The sequence below is a fragment of the Tiliqua scincoides genome, chromosome 2 (assembly GCF_035046505.1).
Source record: "Tiliqua scincoides isolate rTilSci1 chromosome 2, rTilSci1.hap2, whole genome shotgun sequence".
NCBI classification, from domain to species: Eukaryota; Metazoa; Chordata; class Lepidosauria; order Squamata; family Scincidae; genus Tiliqua; species Tiliqua scincoides.
Window position 1 is genome coordinate 88,354,839 of NC_089822.1, and position 22,740 is coordinate 88,377,578.

At 47.3% G+C, this 22,740-nt stretch overlaps 1 protein-coding gene across 1 annotated transcript in view; it reads left to right on the forward strand.

The window, feature by feature from the left end:
• The first annotated feature begins 8,447 nt into the window (after window positions 1-8,447).
• UGCG (UDP-glucose ceramide glucosyltransferase) overlaps window positions 8,448-22,740 on the forward strand; it is a 51,125-nt gene continuing 36,832 nt past the window's right edge. Inside the window, exon 1 of the mRNA XM_066615122.1 lies at window positions 8,448-8,870. Within this exon, the coding sequence (XP_066471219.1) occupies window positions 8,773-8,870 (98 nt within the window). The 5' untranslated portion in view covers window positions 8,448-8,772. The remainder of the gene's footprint in view (window positions 8,871-22,740) is intronic.

Here is a 22,740-nt window from a genome sequence, read left to right on the forward strand (position 1 = left end):
GGGCGTTGCCCCGCCCACTGCATGGGGTGACACACAGGCCTCCTGCATCAGGTGACATGAATCCTAGTGACGCCACTGGAGCAGATCCAGTCAGAAGATAAGCATCAGATAAAATAGAATATCTATGTAAAAGAGAGCCCAATCCTAATTAACCCCCCCCCCCAATGCAACTGGGCCAGTGGAGTGCATGCGGGCAGGTGGTCTACTCTAGAGGGCAGGAGGTCTGGTCTAGAGGGTAGAGCCTCTGTCTGCCTGAAGATAACATCCACAAGGTCGCCAGTTCGAGGCCACCGGCACCGTGCAACCTTGGAGCAGCTGACAAGCTGAAGCCGAGCAATTCCATCTGCTCTGAGCGTGGGAGGATGGAGGCCAGAATGTGAAGCCAGATCGGAATGAAACACCTTGAATGTAGTCGTTCTTGAAAGAAAGAACCTTCTTTCAAATTGTAAAAATCCCTATTTAATAAGGGATTTAATAAAGCCTGCCTATGTAAACTGCCTTGAATAAAGTCTTGAATAAAGACCAAGAAAGGTGGTATATAAATACCTGTTGTTGTTGTTGTTGTTGTTGTTATTATCCTGTGGTTGGGGGAGGGCAGTTATGGAGGTCTCCTCATGGTAAGGGAACTTTCAAGCCACTGTGACCTGAACGGGTCTCCTTAGATCTGCAGCAGCCATTTTTCTGGTTCAAAACCAAGGGGAATAAGGGAGAGGGAAAAGGAGAGGGAATGGGGATAGGATCCTGGCACATGCCAGAGCCTCTGGGACCCATCTTCTCCCTATCCTTTTCTGCCTCCTGCTCACCCCCTCTCCATCCAGATATTCCTCCATTTCTCCTCCTTCCCACCCTTTGCCTCCCACTGCTTTTCCCCAGCAACAACTAACTGGCGCTGCCCAGCAGGAGGCCTCTCTGCCGGCCTTTCAGCGCATCCACCAGTCATGTATGCTGGTTGCCTCATTGCATGTGCCGGCAGTTCATCATGACCATTGTCAGATTGGCACTTCGCCCAGCAGAACTCACATTTGCCAGTGGAAAACTTATTTAGGACTGGGGCCTTAGATTCATACTGGATGTGTACCTGCTACCCTTTTAAACCACCAGGCAAATATGTCCTCAAGCAAGCAAGGCATTAGGGGTTTATGGTTTAGATTTTTCCACTGGAAATTCCATTGGTTTATGTAGATTTGATTTTACATCAGGACAAAAGCCATTCCAAACACCAGAAAGGGTGAAAACAGGACGCTTCACTAGAAAGAGGTGCTTCCATAGAACTAAGATCAGTAAGCCATCAGTCTAGTGGCAGTGAAACTTGGAAAGAGGGACCCAGTTTAAGTCTTACAGTACACAAGAAAACTTCCAGTTCTATATCACCATTAGCAATAGCTAACAAATGCTGTCCATCCCACTTCTTGTCGATTCTCAGAAGCCTGAGGTTTACCAGTAAAATAAGTTGCCTCATTAGAACTGAGCTAGGGACAGGCAGCAAGCAGGTAAGGCAGCAAGCAGCAACTGAAACACAGAGAAGAGGTCACCAGTTGCCAGTTGTCTGCTGCATGCAAAGGGATTTCCAGCCCCTAGCTATATCAATACTGGGAGCAGCCAGGGGTGGAGCCAGAGATGCACACACAAAAGAGTTCTTGTAGTAATTAATCCTCTGAAGTGGGCAGATAGACAAGTTTGTTTTTTTTTCATTACCACCTCTTAATATCTGTTGAAGGAAGCTGAATGTTAACTGTAGAAATGTTTAAACAGTTTCCCCTCCTCATCTTTAGTAAGCAAGTTATTAGTCCAGGATTATTGTGGAAAGCTACCTGTTTGAAACTAATGAATGAACATTGTTACTCAGAATGGAACTTTGCAATGTTTGAATTGTCTTGATTGGCCTCCATACTGTGTGTTGCACTTAATTGCTGAATAATTTTTCCTTTTGATCTAAGAAACCTTTTGGGTTTTTCTCCTTCCATGTGGAAGGAAGCTGACTAATTTGAAATAAGCTCTTAGGTAATATATTCATTATGTGACAGGGAAATTGTGTAACTAATTTGTTTTGTAATTAATAAACTCTGTGATTAAATTAAGAAACAGATTCACTTTGCAATTGGTTAATTTGGTTTTTTTTCTCATTCATAATCTGTTGGATTTGGGACATATTTTTATAGTCCTTGTTAAATTAAAACAAAGTTAATTAGTTAATAATATGGTAAAGAATGGTACAGTATTGAACAATGTTAGCTTTGGTAAATGGGTGACTGAAAAAAGTTGGGATGCAGGAAGCAACCTACTTCATGCATATGGCAGGTAAAGGGAAAGAAAGAGGGAGTTCCTCAATCTGTAACAGTAGAAATGAGCAATGTATTTTTTAAAAAAATCAAACTATTCAAGTATAGGAACAACCAAAGCATGAAAAAGTGGGATAAGAACTTAACATAAAAGTAGTGGTGTGATGGTACCACTTAACTGGAATCTCAGAGTTTTCATGGAGTCACTCTCAGGGATGCCAGAATAATGCAGGCCTGTTGAAATTGGCCATGAATGTCTCTGTACCCTCTCCCCCCACAAAACACAGGGAATTTTTTTGAGTTTGCTAAGATGGGTGTAGGAGTGGTCTGAGGTTGATGTGTTCCTGCTCATCCTCATGGGCCCCAGAAGCCTCCAGTGCCAGGCACTTTCCCCTCTCATTTTCTGCTATCAACTTTTTTGACTCCAGATCTGCCTCCAGCTCCATTTGTCTCAGTTCAAGTTAGAACTGCATTTGTTCAACCCTCACTAGGCTCTCTCTGCCAATGCTGGTGCTCCAGCTGAGGAGCTAACTGCTGCAGGAGGGCTTGAATCACTCAAGCCAGGTTCTGGAGTGGTGTTTTTCTGAGCCCACCCTCTAGTTTGTGCTGGAGCTTATAATGTGATCTTGCTGCCTCACAAGAGCATGCACAGAGTACTGCTCCATCTATTCAGATGATGCCAAGAGAGAAGAAATAAACAAAAAGACAGTTTGCCCTTCACTCCAGCTGCTTATTGCCAAACTAAGCCATTTCATACATTTGAGGAAGCTTCTCCCAAAGCCAAACAATCAAAAATTAAAACAAAAGTAACTGTGCCACAGATTACACAGTGATCGTTGGGTATTAAAACCCACCCCTACCACATTGTCAGGAAAAGGGGATCCCCAGGGGAAAGGGTGACCAAGGGTAACCAAGTGACTAGTGGTCAGTGTGCATGGACCCCTTTGTGCTCTCTGCTTTCCCTTACTGCACCAGCAACTGAACAGGGGAAAAAAATAATTGTAGTTTGTGTCTACTGCCAACATCCCAGGTTACAGGGACCAAGAGAAGGTTCATCTGGGAAAAACACCTCTGCCAGGATAGCATTGAACTCAAAGGGTATTATTAAAAAAAATACCCAAGTTGCATCTTCAGGGTGAAGAGATGTGACAATCCATTTAATTACCCATGAATATGGACCAGGGAGACAAAGGATCGAAATGTACATAGTTTATTAAAAGTTTAAATAAAACACTTGACTTTGGAACCAGGGGTGGTTTACACCTGGAATCAGCTAAAATAGTTGCTTCAAGTGACAGGCTGGGGGTGCTGGTAAATTGACAGAGGGTGCCCTATGACTCCTTCTATGAGAGTAGCAGCCCAATCCTAACTAGGGCTGCATTGCCTGTAACAACAGCTGAACAATTTGTGGCCATTTTGAGAGTGCTGCTGTGAATGGTGGTAGTGGTGGAGGCTTGCCCCCAGACCCAGCTACCTTGCTACCAACCGAAGCCAGTGACAGTGGCTGGGGTTGGGTGAATGAAGCGACAATCAGGGCCAGGGGGGTGGGCAGAGAGCAGGTATGTCATGTAATTACACTAATGTAATGTAAGTGATTGATAGGGAAGTCGGGGTAGGCACAGGAGGTACTTCTTCATACAGTACTGTACATAATTAGTCAATGGAATGTGTGATCTCCAGTTGTGGTAATGGCCTCTAGCTGGATGACTTGCAACAAATTCATGGGAGTCTATTATCGATACCTCCATGTTCAAAGCATATATACTTCTACATACCAGTTGCAAGGGAGTTGCAGAATACCAGTTGCCGGTTCAGTCTATAATGGCTATGCACTTCCTCCAGGTTCAATTACAGTATATCTCTGAATACCAGTTGCATGGGAGCAATGGTGGGAAAGAAGTAAGTTTTTCTCTCTTGCTTGAGGGCTTTACAGAGGCAACTGGTAGGCCACTGTAGGAAAGTGGATGTTAGTCTAGATCAGGGGTCTGCAACCCACGGCTCCAGAACCGCATGCGTCTCTTTCAGCTGTCTGCTGCGGCTCTGGAGTCTGGGTGAAAGTGGCAAAGGGAGTGACAGAACGCCTCTCTTTTGGTGGGGAGGGCACGCATGGAGGAGGGGGAGGGAAGGAAGGAGCAAACCCAGGCAGGCAGGCAAGCAGGAGTGCAAGGGCAGTTCCCCACTCGGCACCCTGCCTGAATGGGAGCCAATCATGCGGCGCGGCCCCTGCCAATCATTGGCGTCCCTCCAATCCCACCTGCGCACGGTCCCGGCCTGGGGTTCCCAGCCGCACAGCTCAAATGTGCCAAGCTCTGCCAATTGCTGGAGGCCAGACAGAGAGGATGGAGGCAGCAGCGGCGTCGGAGCGCGCGGCAGACAAAAGAAGTTAAAGAGTTGCTGCTCCGGCGCTCCATGTTGGGCAAGGCAGCCGTACTGGGGTCGGCGACGGGCAGGGGCAGGAATGCCGCAGCCCTGCGGGGCCGGCCTGGGCCCAGGCCCCGGCCCCAGCCCGGCTGGATGGGCAGTGCCCAGGCATGGAGCCTGCGCTGAGCTGCAAGAGGAGCCCCGGACTGTGCCTGGCCACACTGCATGGGGGCAGCGGTGTCGGGGGCTCCCCCCTTGCCCACCCCGGGGACCCGGGTGCTGCGGATCCGGCAGCGGCGGCCCCCTTCAAGCCCAAGCACGTGGCACTGAAGCTCAGCCTGGCCGGCCCGGGGGTGCCCTTCACCTCCGCCTCCTCCCAGCCCGGCGGCGGGGTCGGCGGCCCCTTCGCTGGAGCATCCGGGAGGGAGCCTGCGCTCCAGCAGGGCAAGCAGCAGCTGCAGCAGCACCCAGCAGTGCTCCCCCGCCGGCCCCCTAGGGCCCCTCACCCGCTCAATGGGCAGATGTACCTCGGGCTGGCTGTGGCCACTGCCGCTGAGTTTTTTTATACATAGTTTTTTGTTTTCTCTGTAGCAGTTCATTCATTTCAAAAATGCAACACACTATAGTTTTTTTATACATAGCATAAAGGTAAAAAAAACTATATATGCAGTGTTATCTTCATTTTAGATATCAAAAGGGTTTTGTGGGTCCTGAGGTTTTCTGTTCTCTGGAAAACGGGTCCAAATGGCTCTTTGAGTGTTTAAGGTTGCCTACCCCTGGTCTAGATGGACTTTTGGCCTGATCCTGCTGGGCCTGGTCCTCACCATGAAACCAGAGAACAGCTATAGCGAACTTGCTTCCCCTGCCGTACTTGAAAGAACTTTACTCTAGCAGCAGATATCTGGGTCCTGGAAAAATGAGTGGATATATTTCCTGGTTTCTGTTCTCCACTAGAGGAAAAAGGGACTCTGAAGTTGTTTTGTATTACTATTGTAAGCCCCCCCCCCCATAATTTTGATTAAAAAATGGGGAACATTCTAAAACTAAATGCTGGATAGGTTGCTAACCTGAGTACCTTTCTTTCCATTTCTCTGTATCCCACCCCCTTCACCCACTTCTGCCATTTCCCCTGGGGGCTGGGGATAAGAATAGGCCCTCGGTTTGGCTGTATGTGTTGTAAGAGGCAACTAAACAGCCACCGGGTAGATGGGACTCATCAGACTGGGAAGGCAGCTCATCTGAGAGAAGGAAAACTCTGATCCCAAACCTCCACTGCCTTGTGGCTACATCCAGTTATGGAAAAGGCTTCAGGAGTCAACCTCGAGGCAAAATCCGGAGTCGGAATCCCTGAGGCAGTTCATGGCTGAACACTGTCACGTTCTGGCAACTCCTGCGACGCCGCTGGAACCAACCGTATTGGCTTCTACCTTTCCATTGGACCATTTCAGCGATGTGGAGAGGGGGGATTGGCTGCATGGGAAACAGTCTATCCTCCAGATCTACTTTACCCAGGCTTTGCGCACTGGAGAGGACACTCTTTTCCAGAACACTATTCAGAGCACAATACCATAGTCTTCCAAGACTGAAGGATGCCAACAAGAAGCCATTTGTATAAATGCCTTTTGCTGCACTAACCTCTCTGGTTGTGCAAGCACAGTGGTTTTCAATCTTTTTTGTGCTGTGACCCCAATCAATCAATCAATCATGAGACTGGGGACCCACCACCAATCCTGTCCCCCTCCTGGGACCTGATTTGCTCCCATCACTGCCCACTCCCACCCCTTCCTGTCCCATTTCCCCTACCTCTTGTATCTTCACAACAATCCTGTGTGGTAGCAGCCTGATCAGGGCTGGTATTAAGGAGCTGTGGGGCAAGATAGTGAGAAGAGACTGTGTAGGATTATACAAAGAACTCAGTTTTGATAAGGCAGTACCGTTATTAGACTGGATCCAAACCCTCTCTTGCACAGGCTGTGAAAGGTTGGTGCAACCCCCAAAATGATGTTTCACGACCCTACTGGGGTCCCAACCCACAGGTTGAAAAACACTGCTTGAGCACAACTGGGTGACTTCAATGCACCAGTGTAAACAGGTTTATGCAAATCTGTCTAGATAAATGGTTCCCAAACTGTGGGTCAGAACCCAGTGGTGGGTCACAACCTGATTTTTGGTGGGTCCCATAGCAGCTGAGCAGAGCCTCCAACAAAAACACAGATGGTGGAAGGATCAGGTAACAAATTGCCTGAAACCCTGGGGCTTTTCAAAAATCAGAACTGCCCTGCAAAGACTTCCTGTTGTTTATAAGTGTGTGTAAATATAGGGATGTTGGAGCATCTCTTTTTTTGGTTCATATTATGTGTAGAAGTAAAAATATTTTTTTTAGATTTTTTAAAAGTCTGGTAAACCTAGAAGGGTCCCAATAAGCAGTGATTTTCAACCTTTTTCATCACATAGCCCACTAGCAAGGCACTAGAATGGTCAAGGCACACTATCAGTTTTTTGACCATTGACAAGGCATACTGTGCTGCCAGTGGGGGGCTCACAACCCCATTGGCCCTACTAATAAATGACCCTCTCACAAATTCCCACAGCACACCTGGGGACCATTCATGGCACACCAGTGTGCCATGGCACAGTGGTTGAAAATATCTTCAAGAGAGTGTCATTTTTAAAAGTGGGGGCCCGCTGCTACAAAGTTTGGGAACCACGGGTCTAGATCACCACAACCTTGATGGATGCCAGAATTGTTCCTTGGTCAAAGACACCAGGAGGCATGAACAAGAACACATTATTGAGCTCAAGCAGAGAGTGTTTCATAGTCATCAGTAACCTTAACAGTATCAGTGTAACATTCTTGTTCTCCACCTAGCAGGAGAGAGGGAGGGAAAAGTTTCCATTGCAGAGGACAGAGGGTCTTCCTGCCACAGTAGCCACTATGTAACTAAAGAGGGAATCTGCACAGTGTGGAGGATTTAACTGGCACCTTTTGTGAAGTTTGGAGCGGGCTATGCTTTTAAATGCCCGACCCTATGCGTGTCTATTCAGAAGTAAGTCCCATTACAGTCAATGGGGCTTACTCCCAGGGAAGTAATTCCATTGACTATAATGGAACTTATTTCTAAGTAGGAAAGCACAGGACTGGGCTCTAACTGAGGCGGCAGCAGAAGTCCCATTGCACACAATGGGACTTACTTCTGATTAGACATGCATAAGAGTGGGCTCCTCAGGGTGCCATCCCATCCATCCTTTCCTGGGAGTAAGTCCCATTGCACACAATGGGACTTACTTCTGAGTAGACAAGCGCAGGGCTGGGCTGTGAGGTGGGTTCCATGACGGAGGCGGGGGTGGGTTTCCGTAGCCGCGTGTGGTGGCAGGGGGGGGGTCACTGTGGTGGGTAGCAGTTTTGGAACGACGAGGAGACTCGCTGCTTCCTTCCCGCCCGCAGCGCTGCCAGTGCCCCTCCTGCTCTCAGGGGCGTCTCCTCCCCTCCCCACCCGCTGCCCTCTTTCTCCTCCCGTGAGGGGCAGCCCAGCACGACCCTCCCCCTCCAATCGATGACGTCACCGCCGCCGGCCGCCCTCCCGTTCACGGTGAGCGGCCACCCGCTCGTCAGCCGCCCCCGAAGGCACTCGCTTCCCTCCACCCCCCTCCCCCGCCTCGCGAGGCCGTCGGCAGTAAGGGGCGGGGCTTCCCGGAGGGGGTCGCCGTCCTCCTCAGTAAGGGAAACGAGAGCGGGGGAGGGGCCTGAGCGGGTGACAGCGGCGGGGGAGGGGTGTGGAGGCTTGTCAGCGCGAAGGGAGGCCGTCGGGCTCTGCCGGCCGGCCAGTGAGCGGCGGGCGAGGGCAGGAGTCGGCAGCAGGGAAGGGACGACGCGACACGACGCGGTGCGGCGGCTGGCGAGGCAGGGAGCCGAAGAGGAGGCGGAGGAGCAGCAGCAGCCACAGCCGCCAGCCGCGCGAAGGGGACGGCTAGGAAAACAAAGCGGAGCCCAAGGCGAGCGCCGCCTGTGTGAGGGGACGTGCGGGCAGCCGGCGAGCGGAGCGGGAGGGGCCTCGCCTGCTGCTGCTGCTGGCCGCGCAGTCCCTGCGTCCGCCCGCCCGCCGAGTTCTCTTCCCCCTTCGACCAGGTGGGAATGGCGGTGCTGGACCTGGCCCTGGAGGGACTCGCCATCTTCGGGCTGATCCTCTTCGTGGTGCTGTGGCTCATGCACTTCATGTCCATCATCTACACGTAAGTGAGGCCTCCCGTCCCCCCCGCGCGGCTCTCTGCCTCCCACAGCCTCCCCCCGTCCGCGCCGGGATTGGAGCCCACTCTGCGTGTCTACTCAGAGGCAGTTGTCTACCCATTGTAGTCAATGGGGCTTACTCCCTGCAGATGGGATTGCAGCCCTAGAGCCCAGTCCTCTGCACGTTCACTCAATGGGGCTTACTCCCAGGAAACTGTGTAGAGCCCTAGAGCCCAGTCCAATGGGGCTTACTCCCAGGAAATGTAGTCAGTGGGGCTTACTCCCAGGAAACTGTGCAGAACCCTAGAGCCCAGTCCTCTGCATGTTTGCTTGGAGGTAAGCCGCATTGTAGTCAGTGGGGCTTCCTCCCAGTGGTTAGGATTGCAGCCCTAGAGCCTAATTCTATGCATGTTTACTCAGGGGTAAGTCCTATTATAGTCAGTGGGGCTTACTCCCAGGCAAGTGTGTAGAGCCCAATCCCATGTAAGTCCCACTATGGTCTATGAGGCTTACTCCCTGGAAAGTGTGGTTAAAACTATAGCCTAAGTGAGAGGAGGAAGAGGTAGATATTATTTTTCCCCTTTCCTGTGCTCAGTTCCCCCCCCCCCATGCTTTCTTTTCCTCTCCTCTCCTCCTGTTATGGGAGCCCTGTACTTAGGTGAGGCACCTGCCTTGCCCAGCTCAGGCTGGCCCAGCCCACAACATAGATAAGACACGAATGCTGGCCCATGACATCTAAGCACTGAAGAAGGTGTGCCCCATTTGCAATCCTTGTGTTTTCTCTCACATACACTGTCTCTCCCCCCCCCAGCAACAGTAAATTGCTCTTCCTCAGACACACAGCTTTCACCTTCTCCACCTCTGCCATGCGAACACACCACACACACACAGTGTATGTGCATTCATTAACCTGCCATCATGCGTAATGTGTCACTAGGCTTGCTGTCCATGATTAATATAGTATAACTTCTGCTAAGAAAAAGATGAAACTACTTGTGAAGGACTTGGTATGCTGGCAGTTTCTGTAGAATTGGGAGTGATACTAATCCTTCCTTCAGTCCTGCACATGTATTTGTCATCTCATGCTGTTAGATTGATATATGTGAACACTCTAATACAGTACATCTTTTTTTTTTCCCCTGGAGTTGCAACGTGTGTGTGTGTGCTTACATACAGATAATTGAACCTGAACCTAGCATCAAATGTGAAGGATTCATATATGTAACTCCTGAACTGATTGCATCAAACTGTACAGTCTCTGTGCACCTTTCTTATGTGCATACTTGAGTCCTGGTATTCTGTAATACATACACAATCAGTATTCCACTAGAGGCCTTCCACCATAAAATGTTCATGCGTATACTGATGTTAAGAGACATTATTATTACACTTTCTCTTGTTCTTTCTTCAAGGAACTCAGGGTGGTGATGCACATTTTCTCCCATCTTTTCTGTAAATACTGTATTTGGTTGATAACTTGTTTGTGATTTCCTTGTCACCTTGTAATAGTGTTAATGTTACGGAAATGTGTTACTCCTTATAATTGAATCACAATATTTTTATTATAAAATTACAGAACTTTTGTAAGGCAAAGTACAAGCCATGCTTGGTGCTAGTGCTAGGTTGCTGGGACCCTGGGGCAAAGCCCTGTCCTGTGCCCCCCATGGTGTCTCCACCCACCTCAGTGGTGCATTTGATACTTCCACTGCCATTGGTACTGAGGTTTAGGTATTGGCCTGGATTGGTGAGTCCTCTAAATACAGGCCCACTGTTAATGTTTGATTTGGCCAAACATTGGCTATACTGACATAGTTATTTGGAAAAAAGTCTGAGGTAATCTTGAATGAATGCTGTGCAGTTTGTTTTAAGGATCTTTTAAAGACCCAATCATTCACTGCCCTGTTATAAGTGCTTCTGCTCAGTGTGACATGGACTGCTAAGTGTGACATGGTCTGCATGATTTAAAGTAGGATATAGCATTGTATATTATCATTTTCTTGATAATGCTTGTTGAAATGCTAGGAAAAGTTTCTAGGAAGGATGTATGTTATGATGATGTTCCCATGTGGTGATTGGTGAATCCTAGTGTCAAGTATGCATGTAGTGTTTTGAAGAAGGAAGAAGTATGCTTTTAACAGGGCTGAGTGGGAGTTTCTACTCCTTGGTACAGTACTGAGTGAAATTCCAGATTTCCTTGTCTGTTACTGATTGCTACATATTACTTCCTGTGTTACATAATGAAATGAACTTAATACCACAAGACTAATTTCTGTGACTTTTTTGATCCTCAATAAAAACAGTTATTTGCATGTGCTTGTAAGTGTTTACAAGACAGGCAGTGGTTTTTGTCCTTATCCAATTCTACATTTGTTATTGGTTTTGTATGTTTTGAAATGTTGGGTTGTAATCATAACTTTTTGATAACTTTTAGTAACTTAACTTTCTTACTAAGGCAAAAGAAAACATCTCTGTTAAGATGTGTGTTAAACAGTCAAAATGGTTAAATTTTCGGAGGAAAAAAACCTTCAAACTTCTCTTTTGGCTTAAGTTGCATGTAATGTATGAGGGAGGCATTATTGCTATTGCAGGAACAGGGTTGGGTTGTCATCATGCCAGCAGGTATTTTGCTTGTCCTTCTTATACCTGCATGCTTTAAGTTTCATTGAGTACTATGCCTATGCATAGTTTCATTGAGCACTATGCTTTCTACACTGCTGTTGTAGAAAGCAGGTAGATGTTAATGCGGAATGTGGAACTAAAACTCATGTGCAAGCCTGAAAAATAAGAATAAATGAGAGTACGAATACTGTATATTCTTATCCTGTGCCTGGTTAGCAGTTCTGGTCTTTTGCTCCTAATGATTTATTTTCAAGAAATGTTATTGCTAAGATCCTGTCAGTGACTTCATTTGCATTTTATCAAATGGCTTAAAATTGAACAGGGCTCTGTCTGTTTTTTTATGTCTGCAGGGGTGAACTTTCTGTCCAGTGCTTTGGGAATCAACTTGTTGATGTGGTGCTTATAACTAGATTTTATATAGTAACGATTGTATCAAATATGTAACTTCAGTAGCTACAGGATAATTCATAGCATTGCATCCTAGAATAAGTAGATTCTCTCTTAATGGCTCTTATAACACAGAGCCATTGTATAAACCATATGGACTACTTGAGTAAAATGGGCCCATGTTTGCAGGGAACAAAGAAGTTGGCATCTAACAGTTACTTTGAATGCTTTTACAATTTTTTTTTGCATAATGGGCCTATTAGAAAAACAATCATTATTAACCTATCACAAATGTGTGTTTGTATTTATGTATTTGAAATTATAAAGGTAGGATAAATATTTTATTAATGAAACAGTCAAGATGACTGTGTCCACATTCAAATACAATCATGCAATAAGCTAAAACCAGTAAAAACATGGTATGTAACACGACATAGTGCAGCAACAAGATTTGAAAGCCATCTAAGCTGCAGGTCAGCCAAAACAAAAATCTGTTGTCCGGTCTTTAAAGACTATGAGAGAATGGGTCAAACTGATCTCTAGGGAAGAAGAGTTTCATTGCTTTGAACACTGTATTGGGAAAGGTCCTCTCTTACATCCTTGCCAGATCTCACTCTAACAGTAATGGGGCACAGATTATTAGACTGCCAGGATCATACAGAAGGAAAGAAGGATGTTTCAAAGAAAGAAATTTCAAGTAACCTGATCCTAAGCTGTTTAAGCCTGGAAAAGTAATTATGAGCACTTTGAATTTAGCATTTTAAATGAATTGGAAGCCAATACAGATAGAACTGCAATTTCAGAAAGCAGGCTCTGTTTATTTTATTTCAAAACATTTTATGTTTTGAATTTCTTGCCTCAAAGGCAACCTAAGATTGCTAATTGACTAAAACTAGCAAAAATAATAAAAGGTATGAAGGCAGTATTACAACAAAAATCCAAGTGACTGCCATTCTAATTACTTCATTACCATTACAATCCTCACCCTCCACCAAAAGCTGAGCCAAAAAAGCTATGTTTTAATCAGTGTCTTGAAGGAGGGTAAGGTAGAGACCATTTGAACCTCAGCAGTATGTCATCTCATGGGATATTCTTGATTGATGTTGGTCACACTTCTGAGGACAAGAATGCCCAGCCACTCTGTTGACAGTGTATGGGAATGCACATTTGGAAGGGCATATCCTTATGGTATCCAGGTCCACAAACCACTAAAGGCATGTATCACTCCTTGAACTGAGTCTGGAAACAAATTGGCAACCAGTGAAATTTGCAAAGAATTGAGGTACTGCAATCCCATCAAGCAGACCTGGTTAGCACTGTGGCTACTCCATGTTGTGCCAGCTGATGTTCCTGGATGCTTTTTTGTGGTCAGCCCCAGCTAGTGTTTAAAATACTGCCACATTTTGGATTACCTGAAGTTTCCATACATTTTTCAAGGGTATCCCTGTGTACAGTGTATTTCAGTAATTCACCTTAGTGTAATCAAGGCTTGTGTGATCATAGCCAGGTTTTCTTTCTCCAGATTTGGGCACAGCTGGCCCCAATGGTGGCATTGGGGTGTTAGGGACATAGTCCAGGGTAGCAGGAAAGCTGGTGAGCTTCTATACCTTGGTCCTTTTCCTCCAAGCCTATTGCAGCCTCTTTCACTGAGGCTTGCCCTTCACATCCCTCTAAAGGAGCTATCACACTCACTTCCACTGCTCCCAGTCCAAGCTGCCTCATCCATGGCCCTGGCAGGTCTGTTATAGTCTGGTGTCAGCAATGCAAAAGCGTTACTCCCCCTCCAGTTATCCCTGTCTCCCACCTAGAAGTGGCGTTGCAGCCACAATGAAGATTCATTTTCTTGGTCCCTATGCAGCCATAGCAATGCCCTCTCACATTGCTAGATGGAATGCCTGCAGTTTAATCTTCACAGCAACATCTGGTTCCAGGTGCCGACCTAAACTGGACAGAAGCACTTCTGGCTGCAGCTACCTTCTCATCAAAATGGAGGAAAGTCAAGTCCAATGACTGTTTGCTGGTGTTTCTTCCATACATTTTTAGATTGCAAGTGTTTCAGAACAGGGAAAAACTTATTTAGTTATGTGTACTGCTTTGTGAACTTTTAAGTAATATAGTAAAAGCCTTGTTATCCAACAAGCACAAGAAACAGGTTACCCAAATGTACTCATTAATGAAGCTTTCAGTACCTCCAGGGTTTCCTCTGTTCCCTACTTACCTAATATGGTTCCCTCCATGGTGCTTCTCTGCCCTCCTTCCCTCTTTGAGGGAACAAATTGTATACTTTCTTCCTTACAAGGCCCTAGTATGGAAGGAAGTGGAACATCTCTGCTTCTAGAGGGCCCTCTGGAAGGAAGGAAGGAGACTGGAAAGGCAGAGTGACTGGAGACCTGTTAGGTAAATGAGTGAGAGAGCTCTAGGCAGGCAGGCGGTTTGCCTAACTCAGGGGTCGGCAACCTGCGGCTCTAGAGCCGCATGTGGCTCTTTCAGCTGTCTGCTTCGGCTCCTTCTGGTGAAAGTGGCAAAGGGGTTAACAGGAGGCACCTGTGTTGGGAGGGCAGGCTGCTTTCCTCCACCCCCTGAGCTCACTGCCCTCCTCTCCCTTCATCCCCACCTGCCCCGCATTGGTTTCCCTTTTCAATTTTGCCCGCTCTGCAGGCTTAAGCTCCCTGTTTTTCCCTTCCCCAACTCTCCAGCAGGCTCAGCCAATCAGCATCCAGCAGACTCCTGGCTTTTTCTGTTGGAATGGCTCAGGGCCCTTCACTGGCTGACCACCAGCCAATCCTGAGCTGCCCTCCTCCTCAGCCATTGCAGCCTGCCTTTCCTTGAGTAGGTCCCCACTCAGTGCAAGGAGAGGCTTTTCCTCCACAGCAGAGGAGACATCCTGTGTGTCTACTCAGTAGTAAGCCCCATTACAGTGGATGAAGCTTGCTCCCAGGAAAGGGTGCCTGGGATGGCAGCCTTGAAGCCTGCTCAAGACCAAGCCCAAGGACGGGTGAGTGGGAGCCTGCGCAGGTCTGTTCAAGAGTAAGCCCCAATGTAGTCCCTGGGCTACTCCCAGGAAGGTGTGGAGGGCTGTAGCCTCAGCCTCCTCCTGTGCAGGTCTACTCAGAAGTAAGCCCCACTGTAGTCACAGAGGCTTCCTCCCAGGAAGGTGTGGAGGGCTGCAGCCTCAGCCCCCTCCTATGCAGGTCTACTCACAAGTAGTCAGTGAGGCTTCCTCCCAGGAAAGTGCGGAGAGGACTGCAACCTGAGAGCTCCAACCAACTTGTCTGCTCAGAAGTCCCATTTTAGCCAATGGGGCTTACTCCCAGGATAGTGTGGAGAGGGTTGCAACCTGAGTGAGGGAGGGCAGGCAGGCAGGCAGGCAGGGCAGAAGCTGGCCTGTGGCTGCCCCCCCTTCTTCTCTTCCCCACCTCTGGAGTCTGTGTCCTTTTTTCCTTCTAGCAGGGTGCCTCTGGAAGATGGGGGGAGTTCTTTAGTATCCATGTAAGATAAGCAGATGTCATAACCACCATATGTATTGGAAGCCTGGAAGATCTGGTGAGGAGGTAGATGTGGTGTCAGCAGTGGCCCCTTTAAGGGTAAGGCCTGGGCATCCAGCTGAGTGTGCTGCACAGCTGCAGCCACTTGAAGGCAATAGGGCCATCAGGGATATAAGGAGCACCTGAGGCAGGAAGGGGGTGTGTGGGTTGGAGGTAGGAGAAGAGACTGATTTGCCTTATTGATTTGGATACTCTGACTGACTTACTTTGGAATCTGACCTTGGACTGTGACTTGGCTTATTGACTTTGGACTCTGCCCTGGATACTCTGACTGACTTTGTGACTAATGGACTGCTGGAGACACTGGAGTTTGGTGTGTGGCTGCTGTGCCCAAGACCTGCTGAGGACCAAGGGGCTGCTGTAGTGGTGGGAGGCTGCTGGCAGGAGAGAGGACCTCTGTAGGTTGAACAGGCGAGCTGCCCTGGAGGTGGGGTCCAGCAGGAGTGCAGGGCAGAACCAGGGTCATTTGTTGGGGGAAAGAAGGGGAGCTAATTTGCTTAAAGTGGGCATAATTCTCCAGGCAGAGAATGGCCTTGGAATCAGGCAAAACACCATAGAGGACCAGGAGTCTGAAAACACAGGACACGAATGTATGACAAAACTAACTAAAAGCTACAAGAGGGGGCTATATTATAAAAATGGGACCTATAAGAGCATAAAGATTAAAAACAACAACTATATATGCAGTGTTATCTTCATTTTAGATGTCAAAAGGGTTTTGTGGCTCCTGAGGTTTTTTTTCCTCCAGAAAATGTGTCCAAATGGCTCTTTGAGTTTTTAAGGTTGCTGACCCCTGGCCTAATGGATACTTTGTTAAAATGAGTGGGTTGTTTAACTAGCATTTCTGCCTATCATGTAGATGCCAGATAACTGAGTTTGCCACTAAACTAAGTGCTGGATAGTGTATCTTTTACAGTATATAAATATTTTAAATAATAAACATGTTGTGCTTACTGTTCGGGGAAAAAAGCATCAGTGCAGAAGTGCAAAGGTACTGCAGAGGTCTTTGTTTGGGCAAAGAGGAGGTGGAAAGTGCAGAGGTGTCTGATAGTACTGTTCTACTACTATAGAGACTAAATACTGCCCTGAAGCATTGCTGAAAAGTTATAGCCTTCAGTATATAACCATTTGTAGCATGTTATCATCCTTTAAAATGTGGTTCCTCAACCTGAATCCTTTACTCCAAATGAAAACTTAACTTCTGATAAATTAGCAGTACAGTAGCCTTGCAAATAACCAGTCACATGGGAATGAGTATATTTCCTCCTGATGACCAAGAGAGACAGATAGTGCAGCCTGTAGTACAATAGAACATACCAAAATTTTGATATTTTGTGCCCCAGCACCACCTTATTGGTTGTCTGAGTAACATTCACTGTAGTCTCTAAATTAGTTTTACAATTACTGCTTGCAATTACAGTCTTGCAATTACTGTCATATACGATATGCAAGGTTTAACTTAAGACAAGGTTCAACTTGAAGCACATATAAAACATGTATGAAGGATTTGTAGAACTCTAGAAATACCTTGGAACATATGCATTTGTTCAGAAGCCTCTGTAAACTACTTTTGGTTTACAAAGGCAAACTAGAAGTTGACTTCCAAAAACTGGAATTAGCTTTTGAGGCATCTGAAGACTATTCTGAGGCCCACACATAGTGGACCCCCGTAGAGTGGGTCACAGGCCTGGTGCAATCTGGAAGAGGCCTTGGGGGTTTCCCCATACTCCTGGAATGGCTCCAATTTGGGTGGGAGAGCCTAGGTTGCGACCCATCTGGCATGGGCCTGTGACCCATGCTTTGGAAAACTCTGTTCTAGATGAACAGAAAGTTGAACCATCAGTGGGCTTTGTATAGGAAAGTGGAAGAAAGGGAGAAGGGCCAATGGTTAATCTGATCTCCTCTTAATTGGTTGAAATACAGCCCAATACTATCTAGGCTGGCATGTGCAATGCAGTAATGCAAAACAGTCTTGATTGCAGGCTGGTTGGGGCCCAGGCAGAGGCAGACACATAAACAAAGGCATTTTTTATTTACCTATTCTGCTGGGTCCCAGTGGGCCTACTTAGATTCATACTAGCTGTTTTGCTGGCATAAATCTGGTAAGTCCAAAGGGGCATGTTGTCCCTGGGCTGGGATCTTACAGATGCAACTACTGCTGAGATCCGCCCTGGCCCAGTTCCCACCTGATCATCCCCTGAACAGCCCCCTCCTCTAAACTTTCTTCTAGTTTGGCAGGCACTGCTGCCAGTACAGTGCTTCCTGATTCCTGCGGCATCTGTAGTGAGCCTCCTGCTGTTTGGGCTGGCTTTTTGCTGACAGATCACAAGATTCATCAGTGTAAGGCCCTGGTAGGGTTTGGCTGTTAATGAGCTCAGATACTGAAGTGAGGAAGAGAATCTCAAGGCTAGGTAGCCAAGATCCAGTGGACTCCCTGAAAACAACAAAGAGCAATGAAGTGCAAGTAGGAGGAAAGAGTAAGTTTCAATTATAGGCAAAGCCAATGGGCATTCTAGAAACTTATGCATCGTAGAAGAAAAAAGAGGCATTGAAGTGCACAGGCACTTGTTTGTGTATCTGTGCAGCTGTGTTGCTCTGGGTAGTGGCTTGCCTGGTTGTGGTGGAGTGGGGGGAGTGAGGGTTGAAGGCAGAGCAACAAGATGAGTAAAGTGGCAAGTTATCTTCCTAGTTACCTGGGTTGACACAGATTTCTGTGAAAGTGCAGTGCCTTAGAAGTGCAGTGATGCAGTACAGCATGTGTCTTTCAATCCATCAAAGGTGAGGTGAATGGGGAATGAACATGATGGGGTGGTAGTCTCTGGTCAGAATTCTTACAGGATTTTTGATCATAGAAGATGATCTTTTGAATCAATAGGTACCTGTTTCTGTCTATATTTGTCTCTTAAAGTGTGATTGGTTAAAACGGGTTTTATGCTGCTATGTGTTTCACATGGGTATAGTTTTGATTTATTTTTGGTATGGCTTTATTTAAAAGTCTTTATTTATTTAAAACTCTTTTGAACCAAAAACTCTTTTGAACCAATATATTTAAAAAAAATATTCTAACAGCAATTAGATTACGGAGATTAGTGGCTTGAGCAATGGGAAAAACCTTTTTTCATTGATAAGGTGTACTCAGTCTCTTTCCTTTTCCATCTTTGGATGGTTGACGAAGAGAGGTTAAGATGCATCAGAAGAGAGATGTAGTGCAAATTGGAAGGACAACCCTTGTAGTGCAAATTGGAAGGACAAAGCTGAGTTTATTGGCAGGCTACTTTAGACTTGGATGTCTATTGTGTGAAATAGCAGAGGTAAGAGTAGTTGTGTCTGAGGTATAAAATGTATCTGCTCATTTGTAGATCTTGGAAATAAACAGTCGTGAAAGCTCTGTCCCCACTTCCTTCTGATTTTCAGGAGAACTGGTGTACTCAAAGGACAGTGAGGAATTCTTTTTCATCGAAAGTAAACTGGGAAAATGAAAGCACATGTTGTGTTAATTTCTCTGCTCAGAGACTCCAGCTCCACAAAAAAAGGCTGTTGCAGCAGAAAATCTGTTAATCTTTGAGCAGATCTGATAAGCTTTATTTCTTACTAGTGAGAAGTCAGATAATGGCAGTTTGAGCACATACAGCAGTTATCACAAAACTTAACTTTTTCAGGACTTCCACTCTCTACCACAACTTGTGTTAAAGGCTGTAACACTTCAAGACAGAAGCAGAGAGTCATGTATATAACCTATAAGGGTGGCACCCAGCCATGGCTAGGAGCAATCTGCTGTGTTTTCATGGCAGGAGATATAATAAAGTTCTCAGTTGGCTGATTACTCTTCTTACTAGAAGGCCTACATATAGGAAGTCCCTTTATAAGTTGGGGTTCAGGACCAGGAATTTTGGACTTGCAGCAAAACTATTTATAAAGGGGAATTTTCTTTCATGAGAAATACAGTAATGTAAATAAAAATTAATGGAACTATGCTCTTTATTGGACTGAAAGAGGATAATTTTTTCCGAGGGGGGAAAAAATGGAATAAGGGAGGTATATGAAAACTAGAAAGTGGCATGCAGTCCTGAGCACACATTCCTGCGGTAGCAGCCTGTTCGTGATGCAAGTTGAGAACTATTTCAGTTAGCAAACTGGAGGAGGTAGTGAGTTGTTGGTGGGCATCTCCAACCTCTCCCAGCTTGCTGCCTTTGTGGGGTCCAGACTGGCTCCATCCTTTTCTCATGCTGTAGCATGCAAAAAGAGAATAAGGGAAGCTTATCCACTTCCCTTGACATCCCAGCTCCCATGCTGCTGTTGCCTCTTCTCTTGGCCAGTGGAGGGAAAGCTGAGGAGACAGTCGGCATCCAGCATCACTGCTGCTTCTGTCACCTCCCCACTTCTCATACCTCTTTCCCTTGGTATCCAAAGCCTCCATTGCTTCCAATAATGCCTGCAGAGTAAATACTGGTCTTGTAGGAACTGGTGGTGCTGGACACCTAGGGAGTGAGGAAAATGGGGAGGGGGGAGAGAAAGCTCCCAACATTCTCTCTGCAGCCATTAGAGAAAGTGATGGTGACACTGGATGCCAAGGGAGAGATGTAAGTGAAGCAGGCAGGTGCCAGGAGTGACTCCTCCTGCTGTTGCAATTAATAACAGCAGCACCAAAATTGACAATATTGTAACAAAGATGTCCCTTTAAGGGCTCAGAGGATGGGAAGAGAAGAAGAGCATGTTTGACCCAGTAATGGCAAAATATAAATATTTGGGGTTACCCCCTTAAGAGTTCAGAAGAGAAAGATATGCAGGTGAGGCTACAGCAGTAAAAGATGTAAAAATTCACAGGTTCCCCACATGTGCATCTAGTTCCTCAAAACATTGAGAGTTTAAATGGGAAAACATAGTAGGGAGACTTATAACTGTAACCTCTTGTGTTACAGTTTAAGGGATGTCATCTTACTAAGAGAAGGCTTTGCTCTGATTCTGTGGCACAGTGCGGTGCTTTTCTTCTGTGATGCCTTCACTGCTTAAAGTGATCCATATAAAGCTGCTCCCTTGGTAGTGGTCAAAGGTGGCCCAACTTCTACTGTGTCCATAGAAGATATGTGAAGAAGCCAGTGACAGAGAAGGAGAGTGGGTCAAGGTGGAGGGTCTGCCACCCTCATAATTTTATCTGTTGTGTTAATCTAAACTTAAATTGTAGCTTTAATCTAAATGCTTACCTAAATGAAAGCTGCAAAGTGAAGTCTGCAGAGTTGGGTTCAGATAGTTTTCCATAAGTAATTAAGACATAACTACACATTATCCACTTCATGTAGCCAAACCCCAAGTGCTTTCTCTGCAAAGTCCTGTTCAGAGAATGCATTTTCATGCATGAAAAAATTTGTACATAGAAAAATTTTCTAGAGTTTATCTGTGAAACTGGCAATGTTTTTAATGCCTTGTAAGGCAGCAGGCCGGGGGCTGTGGGTCAAGCATGGAGTTGGACAATATATTAAAACCTGCATCATCCGGGATTTAATCCTGGATGAGAAAGCCGACCTGGTATGTATTACGGAGACCTGGTTGGACATGGCAGGAGGAGTTAGTCTCTCTGAACTCTGTCCTCCAGGTTTCCAGGTGTTGCAGCAGCCAAGATTGCAGGGGGAGTTGCAATGGTCTATCGTGAGTCCATCTCCCTTACCAGGTGCCCTGTCCAGCAGTTTGCTGGGTTTGAGTGCCTGCATGTTGTGTTGAGAGGGCCGGACAGGATTGGGATTCTGTTGGTGTACCGCCCGCCCTGCTGCCCAACATTCTCCTTGCCTGAGCTGACTGGGGTGATCTCGGGGGTGGCATTGGAGGCCCCCCGCCTATTAGTGCTGGGGGACTTCAATGTGCATGCCGAGGCCTCTGCGTCAGGTGCAGCTCAGGATTTCATGGCCGCCATGACAACCATGGGCCTGTCCCAGAAGATCTTGGCCCCAACACATACTGCAGGACACGTGCTGGACCTGGTGTTTACAGCTGGGCACGGGGGCAGTGATCTGGACGTAGAGGAGATCAAGATCACTCCGTTGTCATGGACAGATCACTTCCTGGTAAGGTTTAGGCTTGTTGCGACTTCCTACCTCTGCAGAGGCGGGGGACCGTTTTCTGTGGTCCGCCCCCGGAGGCTAATGGATCCTGAAGGTTTCCTGAGGGCTCTGGGGGATTTCCCCACTGCCAAGACTGGCGTCTCATCTGAGGCCCTGGTTGACCTCTGGAATGGGGAAATGACCAGGGCAGTGGATGAGATTGCTCCGGAGCGACCTCTGCCACGTCGCAGACTCGGAGCGGCTCCTTGGTTCACTGAGGAGATGCGAAGGATGAAGCGGCAGGGCAGGCGTCTAGAGCGACGGTGGCAGAAAACTCGGGATGAATCCGATCGGACACGGAGTAGAGCCCATTACAGAGCCTATTCCATGGCGGTGGTAGCAGCGAAGAGATCTTTCTTCTCTGCTACCATTGCGTCTGCTGACAACCGTCCGGCAGAGCTGTTCCGTGTGGTGCGGGGCCTCCTCCATCAGGCCCCCCAGTAGACCAGGAGGAATACACGGTCAGCCGCTGTGACGTGTTTGCGCAACATTTTGCAGATAAAATAGATCGTATTCGTCACAACTTGGATGCCACATTGACAGTGTCTGACGATGTCCCCTTGGCAACTGCTTGTCCAGTGTTGTGGGATTCTTTTCAGCTTGTACAGCCTGAGGATGTGGACAGACTCCTTTGGAGTGTGAGGCCATCTGCCTGCCTGCTTGACCCTTGCCCAGCTTGGTTGATAAGAGCTGCCCGGGGTGGGCTGGCTGAGTGGACAGGGAGGGTGGTCAACTCTTCCTTGATGGAGGGGACGTTACCACTCACTTTGAAACGGATGGTGGTTCGCCCCCTCCTGAAGAAGCCCTCCCTGGATTCCACTGTGTTGGATAACTACCGGCCAGTCTCCAACATCCCGTTTCTGGGCAAGGTAATTGAGCGGGTGGTGGCGTCCCAATTCCAGAGGGTCTTGGATGAAGCGGATTATCTGGATCCTTTTCAATCTGGCTTCAGGCCGGGCTTTGGGACGGAAACCGCCTTGGTCGCCTTGGTGAATGACCTACGCCGGGGACTGGACAGGGGGAGTGCGTCCCTGTTGGTCCTGCTGGACCTCTCGGCGGCTTTCGATACCATCGACCATGGTATCCTTCTGGGCCGATTGGCCGAGTTGGAGACACTGTTTTGCGGTGGTTCCGCTCCTACTTGGAGGGTCGGTCCCAGATGGTGGTGCTGGGAGATGCCTGTTCGACACCCTGGCCCTTGAGATGTGGGGTGCCACAGGGCTCAATTCTGT